This window comes from Apodemus sylvaticus, chromosome 22 (assembly GCF_947179515.1).
Source record: "Apodemus sylvaticus chromosome 22, mApoSyl1.1, whole genome shotgun sequence".
NCBI lineage: Eukaryota > Metazoa > Chordata > Mammalia > Rodentia > Muridae > Apodemus > Apodemus sylvaticus.
In genome coordinates this window covers 29,623,510-29,636,453 of record NC_067493.1, presented here as the reverse complement: position 1 = coordinate 29,636,453, position 12,944 = coordinate 29,623,510, and the positions used below count along the sequence as shown (strand labels likewise).

The 12,944-nt window shown below is 37.5% G+C and overlaps 1 protein-coding gene across 1 annotated transcript in view; it reads right to left on the bottom strand.

Moving 5' to 3' along the window:
• Positions 1 to 6,261: 6,261 nt before the first annotated feature.
• The window catches only part of LOC127672480 (cytochrome P450 3A13-like), a 77,196-nt gene continuing 70,513 nt past the window's right edge, over positions 6,262 to 12,944 (bottom strand). Inside the window, exons 12-13 of the mRNA XM_052167624.1 lie at positions 8,855 to 9,017; positions 6,262 to 6,357 (exon numbers count right to left, since the gene is read on the bottom strand). Of these exons, the coding sequence (XP_052023584.1) occupies positions 6,262 to 6,357; positions 8,855 to 9,017 (259 nt within the window). The remainder of the gene's footprint in view (positions 6,358 to 8,854; positions 9,018 to 12,944) is intronic.

The following is a 12,944-nucleotide window of genomic DNA, read 5'->3' as shown; positions in this document are numbered from 1 at the left end:
TCCTAGCAGCTAGGAAGACATTGAAGAGAGCCATTGGGAGGTTGGAGACCCAGTCACAATATTTCTTCTAACAATTATGAACCTTAAACCCTTTAATCACAATCCTAAGAAAACGCTTTTTTTTTAATAAATTGCCTTGAACATTGTCTTTAGTGACAGCGATGTATAACTAAGACACGTGGGTTGGAGGATGCTCGACAATGCAAACTTTGTATACTTCCATAGATACAAAGTGCTACTGCACAGGAATGCAGGGATACATTTATAGCTGTGAAAATGGTACAACTTAGACATAATTATTGCTTTTTTATGTTGTTATTGAGTACCGGAAATGGGATCATTCCTTAAAACTAAATTATTTGTCATTTTCCTTTCTTCCATTTTCCTTTCACCCCTGTTTTACTTCTTTGTTCCTTTCACCCCCTCTATTTTTTGCTGTTTCTTCTGCATCTTCTTCCCTTTCTATGATCTAATTTCCATTCCTTCCTTTCTTCTCTAGATTTTTCTTTTACTTATTTTATGTTATAAATGCCATGTATATTTTGTTTGTGTGTCTCGAATACATATTAGTGTCTCTATATATGAATGTATTTGTGGCTAGTATATATATTGCATATAAGCATGTGAGATTCTACACATATGACTACCTGTCAATTTCATTTCATACTTATTTTTGGATGTTTAGGATATGTTGACAATGAGTTACAAGATTAGGCCTATAATTACCTGCCCAGTCCTGGTGTTTAAAGTACCCAAGACTCCACATATATTTTAAAGAAGTTCTAGAGACCCAATCTAAAGTCTTCTGCTTACACATTAGCAAAGTATTTGCATATATACTTCAATCTCTTGACACAACCTTAAGAATAAGGGGCTTTCTCTAGATAAATACTTTTCACTTAATTTCATAAGGGGCTACAACAGTTGTAAGAGCATATGAATACACAGTAAATACATCTAAAAATCACAATGGAAGTCAAGTAAAAAAATATTTGAAGAACAGTAATATGTCACATTGATTACTCTGGGGCACCCCCAGCTTTCCTGAACCACCTGCTATCCATGTGGACCTCTATTATCCTGCTACCTCACTGCCCACCTTCATCAGATTTGCTGATCCAGAAGCATACCTGTTAGATTCCATTCTTGCACCTATATCCCTTACCTGCTGAGAATTCTGGAGTGGCCCCAGCTGCCCTGAAGAACCTGCAATCCCGGCTGAACTGCCATTCTCCCCCTACTTCTAACCCACCTTCATCAGACCGGCTGATCTGGAGCCATACAGAACAGGGATATTAACCAGAGTCTTGACACACCAGGGTGATAGAGATTAGGCCACCTCGAAATACCTACTAAAACAGGAACTTTCACGCATCCAGGTGGCTAAATGTCTTCAAAGGAACACAATCAACGAAACCCAGGACAATATGACACCTTCAGGGCACAGCTACCCCACTATAGCAAACCCTGGGTATTCTAACACAACCAAAGCAAAAGAAGATGACCTTAAATACACACATTAAGAGTGGATTCTTCAACAATCTACTCTCTCTGATTGACAGGTCATCCAGAAAAATACCAAACAGAAATAATGAAACTGATTCCATGAATCAAATGGACCTAACATATCTACAGAACATTTCGACCAAACACAAAAGAATATACCTTTTTCTCTGCAACTCCAGGATCCTCCTTGAAAATTACCATATAATCTGTTACAAATCCGGCCTCAACAAGTACAAGAAAATTGAAATAACAACTTTTGTTTTATCAGACTGCCATGTATTAAAGCTGGGTTTCAACAATAACAGAAACAACAGAAAGACTACACAATTATGGAAATTTGACAACTCCCTATTCAATGATCTCTGGATCATGGAAGCAATAACGCCAGAAATTAAAGGCTAAAGAATTCAGTGAAAATTCAATATGTCAAAAATTGTGACATATGTCAATTTTGTGAAAAATTCATATGTCAATGACAATATGTTTGTCCTATTGATAGTGTCCTTTGCCTTACAGAAGCTTTATAATTTTATGAAGTCTCATTTGTTGTTTCTTGATTTTAAATCAAAGCCATTGTTCTGTTAAGGAAATGTTCCCCTGTGCCCTTGTGTTGGAGGCTCTTCCTTACTTTAACCTCTATAAGTGTCAGTGGATCTGGTTTTATGTGGAGGTCCTTGATCCATGTCTACTTCAGCTTTGTAGAAGGAGATAAGAATGGGTACATTTGCATTTTTCTAATGCTGTCCACCAGTTGAACTAGCACCATTTTTTAAAATGCTGTCTTTTTTCCACTGGATGGTTTTAGCTCCTTTGTCAAAGGTCAAGTGATCATAGGTGTGTGAGTTCATTTCTGAGTCTTCAATTCTATTCCACTGATCTTCCTGCCTCTCTTTCTACCAATACCATACACTTTTATTTTAATCAGTATTGCTCTGTAATAGAGATTGAGGTCAGGTATGGTGATTTCCCCAGGAATTCTTTTATTGTTGATAATAGTTTTCTCTGTCATGGGTTTGTTGCTATTCCAAATGAATTCACAAATTGCTCTTTCTAACGCTATGAGGAACTGATTTAAAGTTTTGATGGAGATTGCATTGAATCTATATATTATTTTTGACAAGATGGCCATTTTTACTGTATTAATCCTGCCAATTCATGAGCATGGAAAATCTTTCCATCTCTTGAGATCTTTTCCAATTACTTTCATCAGATACTTGAAGTTCTTGCCATACAGATCTTTCATTTTCTTAGAGTTACACCAAGGTATATTATATTATTTGTGACTATTGTAAGGGGTGTCATTCCTTAAATTTCTTTCTCAGCTCTTTTATCCTTTGTGTAGAGGAAGGCTAGCATTATTTATAGTACCCAGAAGTTGGAAAGAATCCAAATGTCCTTCAGCAGTAGAATGAAGACAGAAAATGTGTTGCATTACTGTATTACACAGTGGAGTACCACTCAGCAATTAAAAATATTGAATTTATGAAATCCTTATGCAAATGGATTGAACTAATATCATCTTTGGTGAAGTAACCAAATCACAAAAGAACACACATGGTATGCACTCACTGATAAGTGGATATTAGCCCAAATACTCCAAATATCCAAGATACAATTCACAGATGACATGAAGTTTAAGAAGAAAGACCAAAGTGTGGATACTTCCATCCTTCTTAGAACAAGAACAAAATTCTCACAGGAGCAAATATGGAGACAATATGTCAAGTAGGGAATGAAGGAAAGGCTATCCAGAGACTTTCCCACCTTGAGATTCATCACATATACAGTCACCAAAAACCACACTATTGTGGATTCCAAGATATTCTTGCTGAAAGGAGCCTGATATGGCTATCTCCTAACAGGAGCTGCCATAAACTTATAAATACAGAGGTAAATGCTCACATCCAACCATTGGACTAACCACAAAGTCCCCAAGACAGGAGTAAGATAAAGGGTAGAAGAAGGTGAAGGGGTCTGGAACCCCATAGGTGGAACAAAAGTATCAACCAACCAGATACCCAAAGAGCTTCCAGGAACTAAGCCATCCACCATGGAATCCACACGGCACCAATTTCATATGTAGCAGCAGAGGACTGCCTTGTCAGGCATCAATGGAACAAGAGGCCCTTGGTGATATTAAGGCTTGAAAGATGCCCCAGTGTAGGGGAATGCCAGAGCAGAAAGACAGGAGTGTGTGAATGAGTAGAGGAACATTCTCATTGAAGCAGGTGGAAGAGGGAAAGAAAGGGGGGTTCTTCCTGAAAGGAGGAGAACCAGGAAAGGGGATAAAGCAGCCCTATTTATAATATCCAGAAGCTGGAAAGAACCTAGATGTCCCTCAATGGAGGAATAAATACAGAAAATGTGGTATATTTACACAAAGGAATACTACTCAGCTATTAAAAATAATGAATACATTAAATTTTTAGTCAAATGGGTGGAATTGGAAAATATCATCCTAACCCAATCACAAATAACACACATGATGTACACTCACTGATAGGTGGATATTAATCCAGAAGCTTGGAATATCCAAGACACAATTCACATATCAAATGATGCCAAAGAAGAAAAAAGAACAAAGAATGAGTACACTAGACATTCTTAGAAGGGAGAACATTCTTAGAATGTGATACCCACAGAAGGAGATACAGAGACAAAGTGTGGAACAGAGTCTGAAGAAAAGACCATCCAGGGACTACCTAGCCTAGGGATACATCCCATATACATTTACAAAACACGGATACTATTATCGATGCCCACATGTACTCGCTGACTGGAGCTGGATATAGCTGTCACCTGGGAGGCACTACTAGTACATGAGACATACAGAGACATCAGGTCCAACTTAGTTCAGAGCATGACAGTTTTATTATTTTAAATCTATCCAGATAATACAATAGTTGGGCAAAGAATATTCTGCCCTAATGTTATCAACTATATGCTTCCAACCTCATCTGTGCCTGTCTGTGGTGGAGGGTGCAGGCTCTAACTTATGGTTGTTGTGTCTTACTCATTCTGAAGCCTGGTCCAAAGAAACTTCCTCTCTCCGTGTGTCCCTTCTTTTCCTCCTGGGATCCATATGTATTTCCTTTCCTTTTGCCCAGCAATTGGCTTACACCATCTTAATTGATACAATCAAGAACCGATTAGGGAACAAAATTTTAGTATCAGATCCTCCACACCCAGGTAGAAATATGGGAGATGGCCAGATGGTCTTGAGAATGAATTTAAATCTTCAGGCTGCATGGATGTGGGCTCAAAATGGCTTGAGGATATGCCAGAAACCTGTGGATGGGGCAGCTCCCAAGTATCTTGGGAGTGCCCTTAGTTGTGACTCTTAGCTTTGTGATTTTAGAACCAGAAGAGGTCATCTCCTATAGCCAGGTAGAAAACCCAATAGAGTTATAGAGACACCAACCCACCCACAAAACTTTCCACCCTAAATTTATTCTGCTGACAAAAATGCAAACATGCGGGATGGTTTGGAGACTGAGTGAATGGACAAGAAATATTTGACCCAATTACAGACCCATGTCATGGGGAAGCACCAATCTCTGACACTATTAATGGTACTCTGTTTTCCTTGTAGACAGGAGCCTACCATGGCTGTTCTGTTAGAGACTCAACTCTGCCGCTGACTCAGACAGATACAATGATCCATAGTCAAGCATTTGATAGAGCTTGGGAATTCTTCTGGAAGAGTTAGGGGGAGGATTAAGCATTCTGAAGGTTATAGCTACTCCACAGGAAGACCGACATGTTCAACCAACCTGGACCTTTGGGGGCTCTCAGAGACTGTACTATCAACAAAAAGGATAAACATGCAGGAACTAGATTGACATGTGCGCACACATGTGCACACAGCCACACACACACATACACTCACACACACACAAGTATATGTGCAGATATGCAACTCAGTCTGCATATGGTTCTCAAACAACTAGATCAGGGGCTATCCCTAAATCTGTTGCCTACCTGCAGGATCTGTTCCCATAGCGGAGATTTAAAGTTTTCTGACCTCAGTGGGGGTAGCACCTAGCCCTAGCCCCACAGTGACATGATGTTCCAGGGTGAGGAGATACTAGAGGAGGGAGCGTGTCCCTTTCAGAGAAAAAGGGGAGTGGGGAAGGGTTATGGACTCTGGAAGGGGGTGTAGGAGTGGGGCAGCGATTAGGATGTAAAGTGAATAAAACAGAAAGAGAACAATAATCCATTTTGAGAGTGATGCTACATGCCTATAATCTATGAAATTAATATGCATACTCTGGAGGATTCCATGATTAAATCCAATTGAGATATACAGCAAGTTCTAGACTTCAAACAGGAACATAGCAAGAAAACTCAGCTCCCCCAAACCATAGTAAGTAAATGTGTACTAATCAAAGAAGTTGCTAGTAGAATGCTAAGCCATAAATGGGAAATTAAAGATTATACAATGAAACAACATTGACAGTATTATTGGGTAAACTTTAATTACTATAGACATAAAGCAAAGGTGATTTTGCTATCACTGGAAAAGTGGATTTTTGATATGAGATCACATGTACATTACTGAACAATAATTTTCCTTTCACATATAATAATCAAGACTGTATCAAGACAATTAAAACTAATTGAACACTGAACATTCAACTAATAAAGTGCAGAAGAATAAAGTCATAGTGATTTAGATTTTCTTCTAGGGTAAGTTAAAATCTCAGGTATTTGCCATTCATTCTTTAAAGAACATAGCAGAACTTGAGAACAAAATCATCCTTCATTTATGGTTCCATCTCTTGATGTAACTTTCAGGACAATAGGCTTTTCTGGAGAATGAATCAGTTTCTTACCTAATTTCAGGGGAATCTGAAATAATTGAATAAACACATTGGTAAGTTAAAAGAATTATCAAATTTTACAGTTTGTTAGAGACAATATATTAATAACAATAATGGCTTCTTCTATGTTGCTGCATGGCTGTGATCCCGATATTCAGAAGTAAGAGGGAGGAAGAAGAAGAAGTTAAGGCTTACTGAGGTACATAATATTGTCAAAACCTGGTGATCAACACAGACTTCTTCCTGTTTTCAGAAAATACATATAAGTGATTAAATATCACTTTAATATTGAATATCTTCAATTGCTCATGTAGAATATGAAACTATGATTCAGTCTATTTATACTTTAACATACATATTGAATACTTATCTTTTAATTGGCCTAGGACAAAATTGTAGCAGTGTATCATTTTATTTGATCTAAATTTTAAAGTAATTCTAGAAATTTGAACTTCGTAAAGCACATCTTAGGGTACAAAGTATACATTTTTAAAAATGTGATATAAAGTTAATTTCTATTTAGTAAATTGGAAAGACAACCATGAGTAGGGTTTGTTCATAGTGAGCACTGTTGTCATACTCTGACTTCCAAACAGTATGTTTACCTTCCAATCTGACACAATTGTGCTCATAATACAGGGTGGACATTGGGAACTTTTAAGGTATTAGTCCCCTCTATCTATTTTGAAATTGCAAGATGTTGCTAAAAGAAAATGTACAGTTATTTTGATTAATTTTAAAATTATATTCTTGTTGGTTTGTGGGACAGCGGGTTCTACATCAGAAATATTTTGAGACATATGTGTTACAAAACTCATGAAATTAAACTTGCTGGGCATTTTTCTATTAAGTTTATTACAATATATTCTTAAGTTCTTCATATGAGACATTTCAAACATGTTTGTGAATGTGACAACTTGCTTTTAAAGTTTATACAGAATGGGGTTGAGGATTTGTAAGACCAGATGACTTACTTCAAGGAGACAGTGCCTTTCAGGAATCATAGGCAGATACACACATATACTTTTAAAAATTGTTAAACTGATACACACTTTAAAAATCTCTTCCATATCTGTAAGAGTCATACAGGTCAAGGATGTCAGGAGAACATGGTCCACAGAACAAAGCAGGGCTCATGGGAGCTCACAGAGACTGCAGTGGCCCTCTGTCTATATATATGCTGTGCATGTATAGATTGGAGTTTTTGTGTGACTTCTAACAATAGGATTGTGTGTGTGTATGTGTGTGTGTATGAGTCTTTTGCCTTCTTGGGCGATCCATTTCCTCATACTGAGTTATCCCATCAAGAACTGTTTATGTATATTCTATTGCATTCTTTTATGATGTGTTTTGTTGCTAGCACTGGAAGATCTACTCTTTTATGAAGATAAATGAAGCAGCAGTAGATCTGGTAGAGAGGGAAGCAGGAGAGGGGCCTGAGAAGAGAGGAGGGAGTTGAGGCTATAGTTGAGATAGGTTTTATGAAAAACAGAAAAGAATTGGTAACATATATAGTGTACACAAGAATGAAAATGTTCTAACAAAGCCAATTTCAGTGTAAAATACAAATATACTTGTAATGAGGGAAAAAATCATCTACATTCAATGATATTTTTATAACCATATAAGGGATATTTTCATTAACTCTACATGATCTTACAACTTACACTTAGACACAGAATAACTGCCCCCAAAATGAAGAGCCCTAGAGCTCGCACATGACTTTAAATACATCTTAAACAGAGAACATTTAATTAAAGATAAATAGGTATATGTATATATGTATATATGTATAAATGTATAAATGTATAAATGTATATATATGTATACATGTATATATGTATAAATGTATACATATACACATGTATACAGGTGTATATATATGCATGTATGCATGTATACATTATGCATGTATGTATGTGTATAGATGAATACATGTATGTATGTATATTTGTATACATGTATATATGCATGTATTTATGTTTGTATGTATTATGTATGTATGCATGTATGTATGAATATACATGTGTGTATGTATATATGTATGCATGCATATATGTATATATGTATGCATATATATGCATGTATATATGTATATATGTATATATATATACATGCATAAATGTATGTATACATGTGTACATATATATGTATATATGTATATGTATATATGTATGTACCCATGTATATATGTATATATGTATATGTGTATATATGTATAAGTGTATATATGTTTATATGTGTATATGTGTATATATGTATATATGTACATATGTACATCTATCTAACTATCTATGTATCTATGGGATACATAACCCTAAGTTATGAAAATGTATGTGATAAACAGTACACAAAATCGATATATTTGTGGGTTTCATTAATAGCCCCCAGACAGAATCATACATAAGAATTCAGGGTATTCACTCTTCTAATAGTGGTCGAGTTGATTTATTATGAGATTTGGTAGTTAAAGATTCTTTGTACCATTTACAAAACAATATCAAAAAGAATACATTTTGCCTCACCTCTGTTTTCTCACAAGTCTGTACAGAAAAGTTCTGCAAGATTTTGACAACAGCAAGCTTCATGTTAATGAGAGCAAACCGCATGCCAATGCAATTTCTCGGACCATTTCCAAAAGGCATGTATACATAAGGATTGATTCTGTCCTTATTCTCCTTGCTGAATCTGGTGCCAAAATTGAGCAAGAACATAAATAAGGAAATAAGAACACATGAGTGATATATTTGTGGGTTTCAATTATAGCCGCCAGACAGAATCATACATAGGAATTCCGGTTTTTCACTATTCTAATAGTGGTGGAGTTGATTTATTATGAGATTTGGAAGGTTAAGGTTCTTTGTACAGCTTTACAAGAAGGAAACTTCCAGAATTAAAGATGATGTGTAGTGGACGCTCACTGAAATCAAATGTGTCCTTAAACATTAAAGTCATTAAAATATTAAAGAAGTCTAGGTTCCCAATGTCTAAACATTACAAAATACAAGTAAGTGAAAAAGGAACTGTCCTGAGGTCTGAGTTGGGGATTCACTCATTGGGAACAAAGGAGAAGATATATGTTATGAATGAATTGTTTGTATTGTATCCTCTAGTTTCCTCAAGCTCCTTTCTTGCCTTCCTATCTTTGCTTTGTTCTACTCATTCTAATCTGCTTCATTTTCTTCATTATCCCTTTCATTTTAGGACTCCTTTTGCCTCATTAAGATACTTTAAAATCTGATTTTTCTTTCCTTCCTTCAAGAGTCATCAAGTGAATTAGTTTGCAAGGACACACATTATGAAAGACGTGAGCTGTGTGATGGGGGATGTGGCCTAGGGCAAGGGTGATGCTGAGGCATATCCAATCCCTGTCAAGCTCATCCTGAGACAAACAGGAGTAAGGATTTTTCCATCTATGTCTCTGGGCCTGCATGTGCTAGTAAACATAGCTTTCTGTTCCCCACCTCCAAAACCTTTGGGATAGAGACAGAGCCTGGTGGTCACTTCCAGGTTTAACCTCTTTCCTCCCCATAAGGTCAAGTCCAGAAATCACCTGGAATTCCTCTTCATGAAACTGAAGCATTCCTAGCATCTCAGCTACAACTAATAATGTACACTCACTTTGTCTCCCTTATTACTCCTGTGAGTATTTTGTTCCCATTCTCAGAGGTACCAAAGCACCCTCACTTAAGTCCTCCTTCTTCTTGAGCCTCCTGTGCTGGGTGAATTGTAAATTGTTTATTTTGAGCTTTCGGGCTAAGATCTGCTTATGAGTGCATATAATGTGCTTTCTTTTGGGATTGTGTTATCTTGCTCAGGATGACACTTTCTAGTTCCATCCATTTGCCTAAGAATTTCATTAATTCATTGTTTGTAATAGCTGAATAGTATTCCATTGTGTATATATGCCACAGTTTCTGTATCCATTCCTCTGTTGAAGGACATCTGGTTTCTTTCAAGCTTCTGGCTATTATAAATAAGGATGCAGACTGAAGTAAAGGCCACCCAGAGACTGACCTACCGGGGAATTCATCCCATAAACAGTCACCAAAACCCAACGAAAAGAAGTATATTCCAAAAGGAGCATGCCATGGTTGTCTCCAGAGGGGCTCTGCCAGAGCCTTACAAATACAGAGGCAGATGCTAGCAGCCAACCATTGGACTTGGCATGGGGTTCCCAATGGAGGAACTGGAGGGTGGTCAGGAGGAGCAGAGGGGGTTTACAGCCCCAAGGGAAGAACAATGATTTCAGTGACTCAGATGCCTCAGACTCCCAGGGACTAAACCATCAACCAAGGGATTCACATGTTCCAGCCAAAAATGTGGCAGAGGAATGCTGAGCGTCAGTGGGAGGAGTGGTCATTGGTCAGGTGAAGGTTCAATAGATGCCACAACAAAGGGAAATTGAGGGGGGCTAGGGAGGAAGTGGGTCGGGTGGAAGGGCATATACATGGAGGCAGGGGGTGGGAGGAGGGGTTGGGTGTGTGGGGGAGAGGAGGAAAATCATGAAAGGTTTTACTAGTGGCAATGTAAATGAAGATGATATTCAATAAATTAAAAAATAGTGTACACTCACTATGAAAACCCCTACATGCTACATAGTACAACGGTTTACATAACACTTATTACTCCTTACTGAAAACTTGGGAGAAGCCTGTTTCTCTCTGCAATAACTGCCACACCAGAATCCTTCGGATGTACTTATATAGATTAGCTTTGTTCCCTCCTTGCAGCATAGTGTACAGCTGGTGTCTGGAAGCCCCAGAGGAAGAAGTGAAGCTGGACTGGCAACACACTGCTTTTCAAATCTCTTATCAATGACTTTTGTCTCTATCTGTTCCATTAGGAGAAAGACTACTAAAAGTAATGTCCTATGTACCATTTAAATCATCAGTCTCAACTGACCTAGACCCTGAGATCTCTCAGACACTAAGCCAACATCCAGACAGCTTACAGCAACTTATATGAGGCCCCTGTCACATATACACCAAAGGACTGATTGGTCTGGCCTCCATGAGAGGAGATACGCCTAACCTTTAAGATACTTGAGATCCCAGGGAGTGGAGAGGCCTGGCAGGGTGAAATTCAGTGGAGTGGGGGTATTCTCTTGGAGATGGAGGGGAGGAGGAATGGGATGGGGAACAATCAGGGGGAAGACCAGGAATAAGATGAAGACTGGACTGTAAAAACATTAAAGAATAAAAGAAAAAGAAAAACATTTAAAAATTTAATTTCTCATGTGATTATATAAATATATATGCAGATTCTGGAAATGCTCAGGAAGCCTAATAACCATCTGTTCTCTGAGAGTTTTTAAACATCATGAAAGATTGTGAAATAATTCCTTAGTAATATTTTACAGAATACATTGGAGTCAGATGGAGGTTGTGTTGGAATGTATGTGCAAGATGAATTTGGTGAATCTCATTAAGGAAGATTATAAACAAACATGAGAAATATTAGAACACTGCTGTAGACTTTTTATATTATATGTTGGGTTATAACCATAACCTTAATCTTTTCTTTTTAACTTTTGCATTCTTCACTCTCTGGGCTAGTAGTCAGTGATGTTCACAGAATATATAATATTGGGTTCAAAGGGCATCAATGTGTACAATAAATGACATCAGTTTGAAGTCATTTAGCTACAGAAGGTGAGATTGTTGGGTATATAAATTTCACCTACACAGGAAACTGAAATCTGTCAACTCTATTTTAGTCTTCCAATGTGTACTATATTTAAACTGCCTTATCTAGAGGGAGGACTAATATTAGAAGACTTAGGCATCAAAATCTTTATGAAAAATGAGAGAACACTATTCATCTAAATTATTTGAATCCTGATTCAACTACTACTATCTTAAAAATATATTTCACATAAGTAGTATTATGTGGACTAAGCAGATTACTTTCATGAATATATGTATAGCCATACACTTATATACAAGCAATAACAATTACAACAAAAAGATACCTTCAACTTGAAAAAGTATGGGCAGAGATGTACAATAACTTTTGGGTGGGAGAAGTATAAGAACAAATGTTATACCTAAATTAAAATCTCAAAATCTCCCTCCCATCCACTTTGCCCCTTTTGCCTGTTCCTTTCCTGTGTGACAGAGTGTTAGCTGGGGTGTTCCACTGAAGAAATCATATCCTAACCTATCTGAAAGGACCAGCTATACTCAGAGGATTTGAGGACCTGCTGCACTCAGAATAGAAGAGGATCCACTGCCCCCAGAGCAGTTGAGAATCCACTGGATGCAGAACAGTTGAGGATCTGCTGAACTCAGAGTAGTTGGACAGTAGCTTGACTGCTTCAGTGAAGACCCAAGAGCCTGAAGGCCTCCCAGAAAATCTACTGCAGCCAGGACAACAGATCAGCAGTTTCTCTGCCCTGTGAAAAGTTTGCAGTTGGAAGGTCCCACAGGTGGTTTGTTACAGCCAATGCTGCAGGCCTACTAGGAGAACTGAAGCAACCCAGAAACAAAAGAAGCAGACTCTAGACAGTCACTGAAACCAACAATCACAACGGATATCCAAATAGCAAAAGACAAGTGCAGGACCATAAACAGTTTATCTACCAATCCAGCCCTATATAGGATCCCAGAAGGA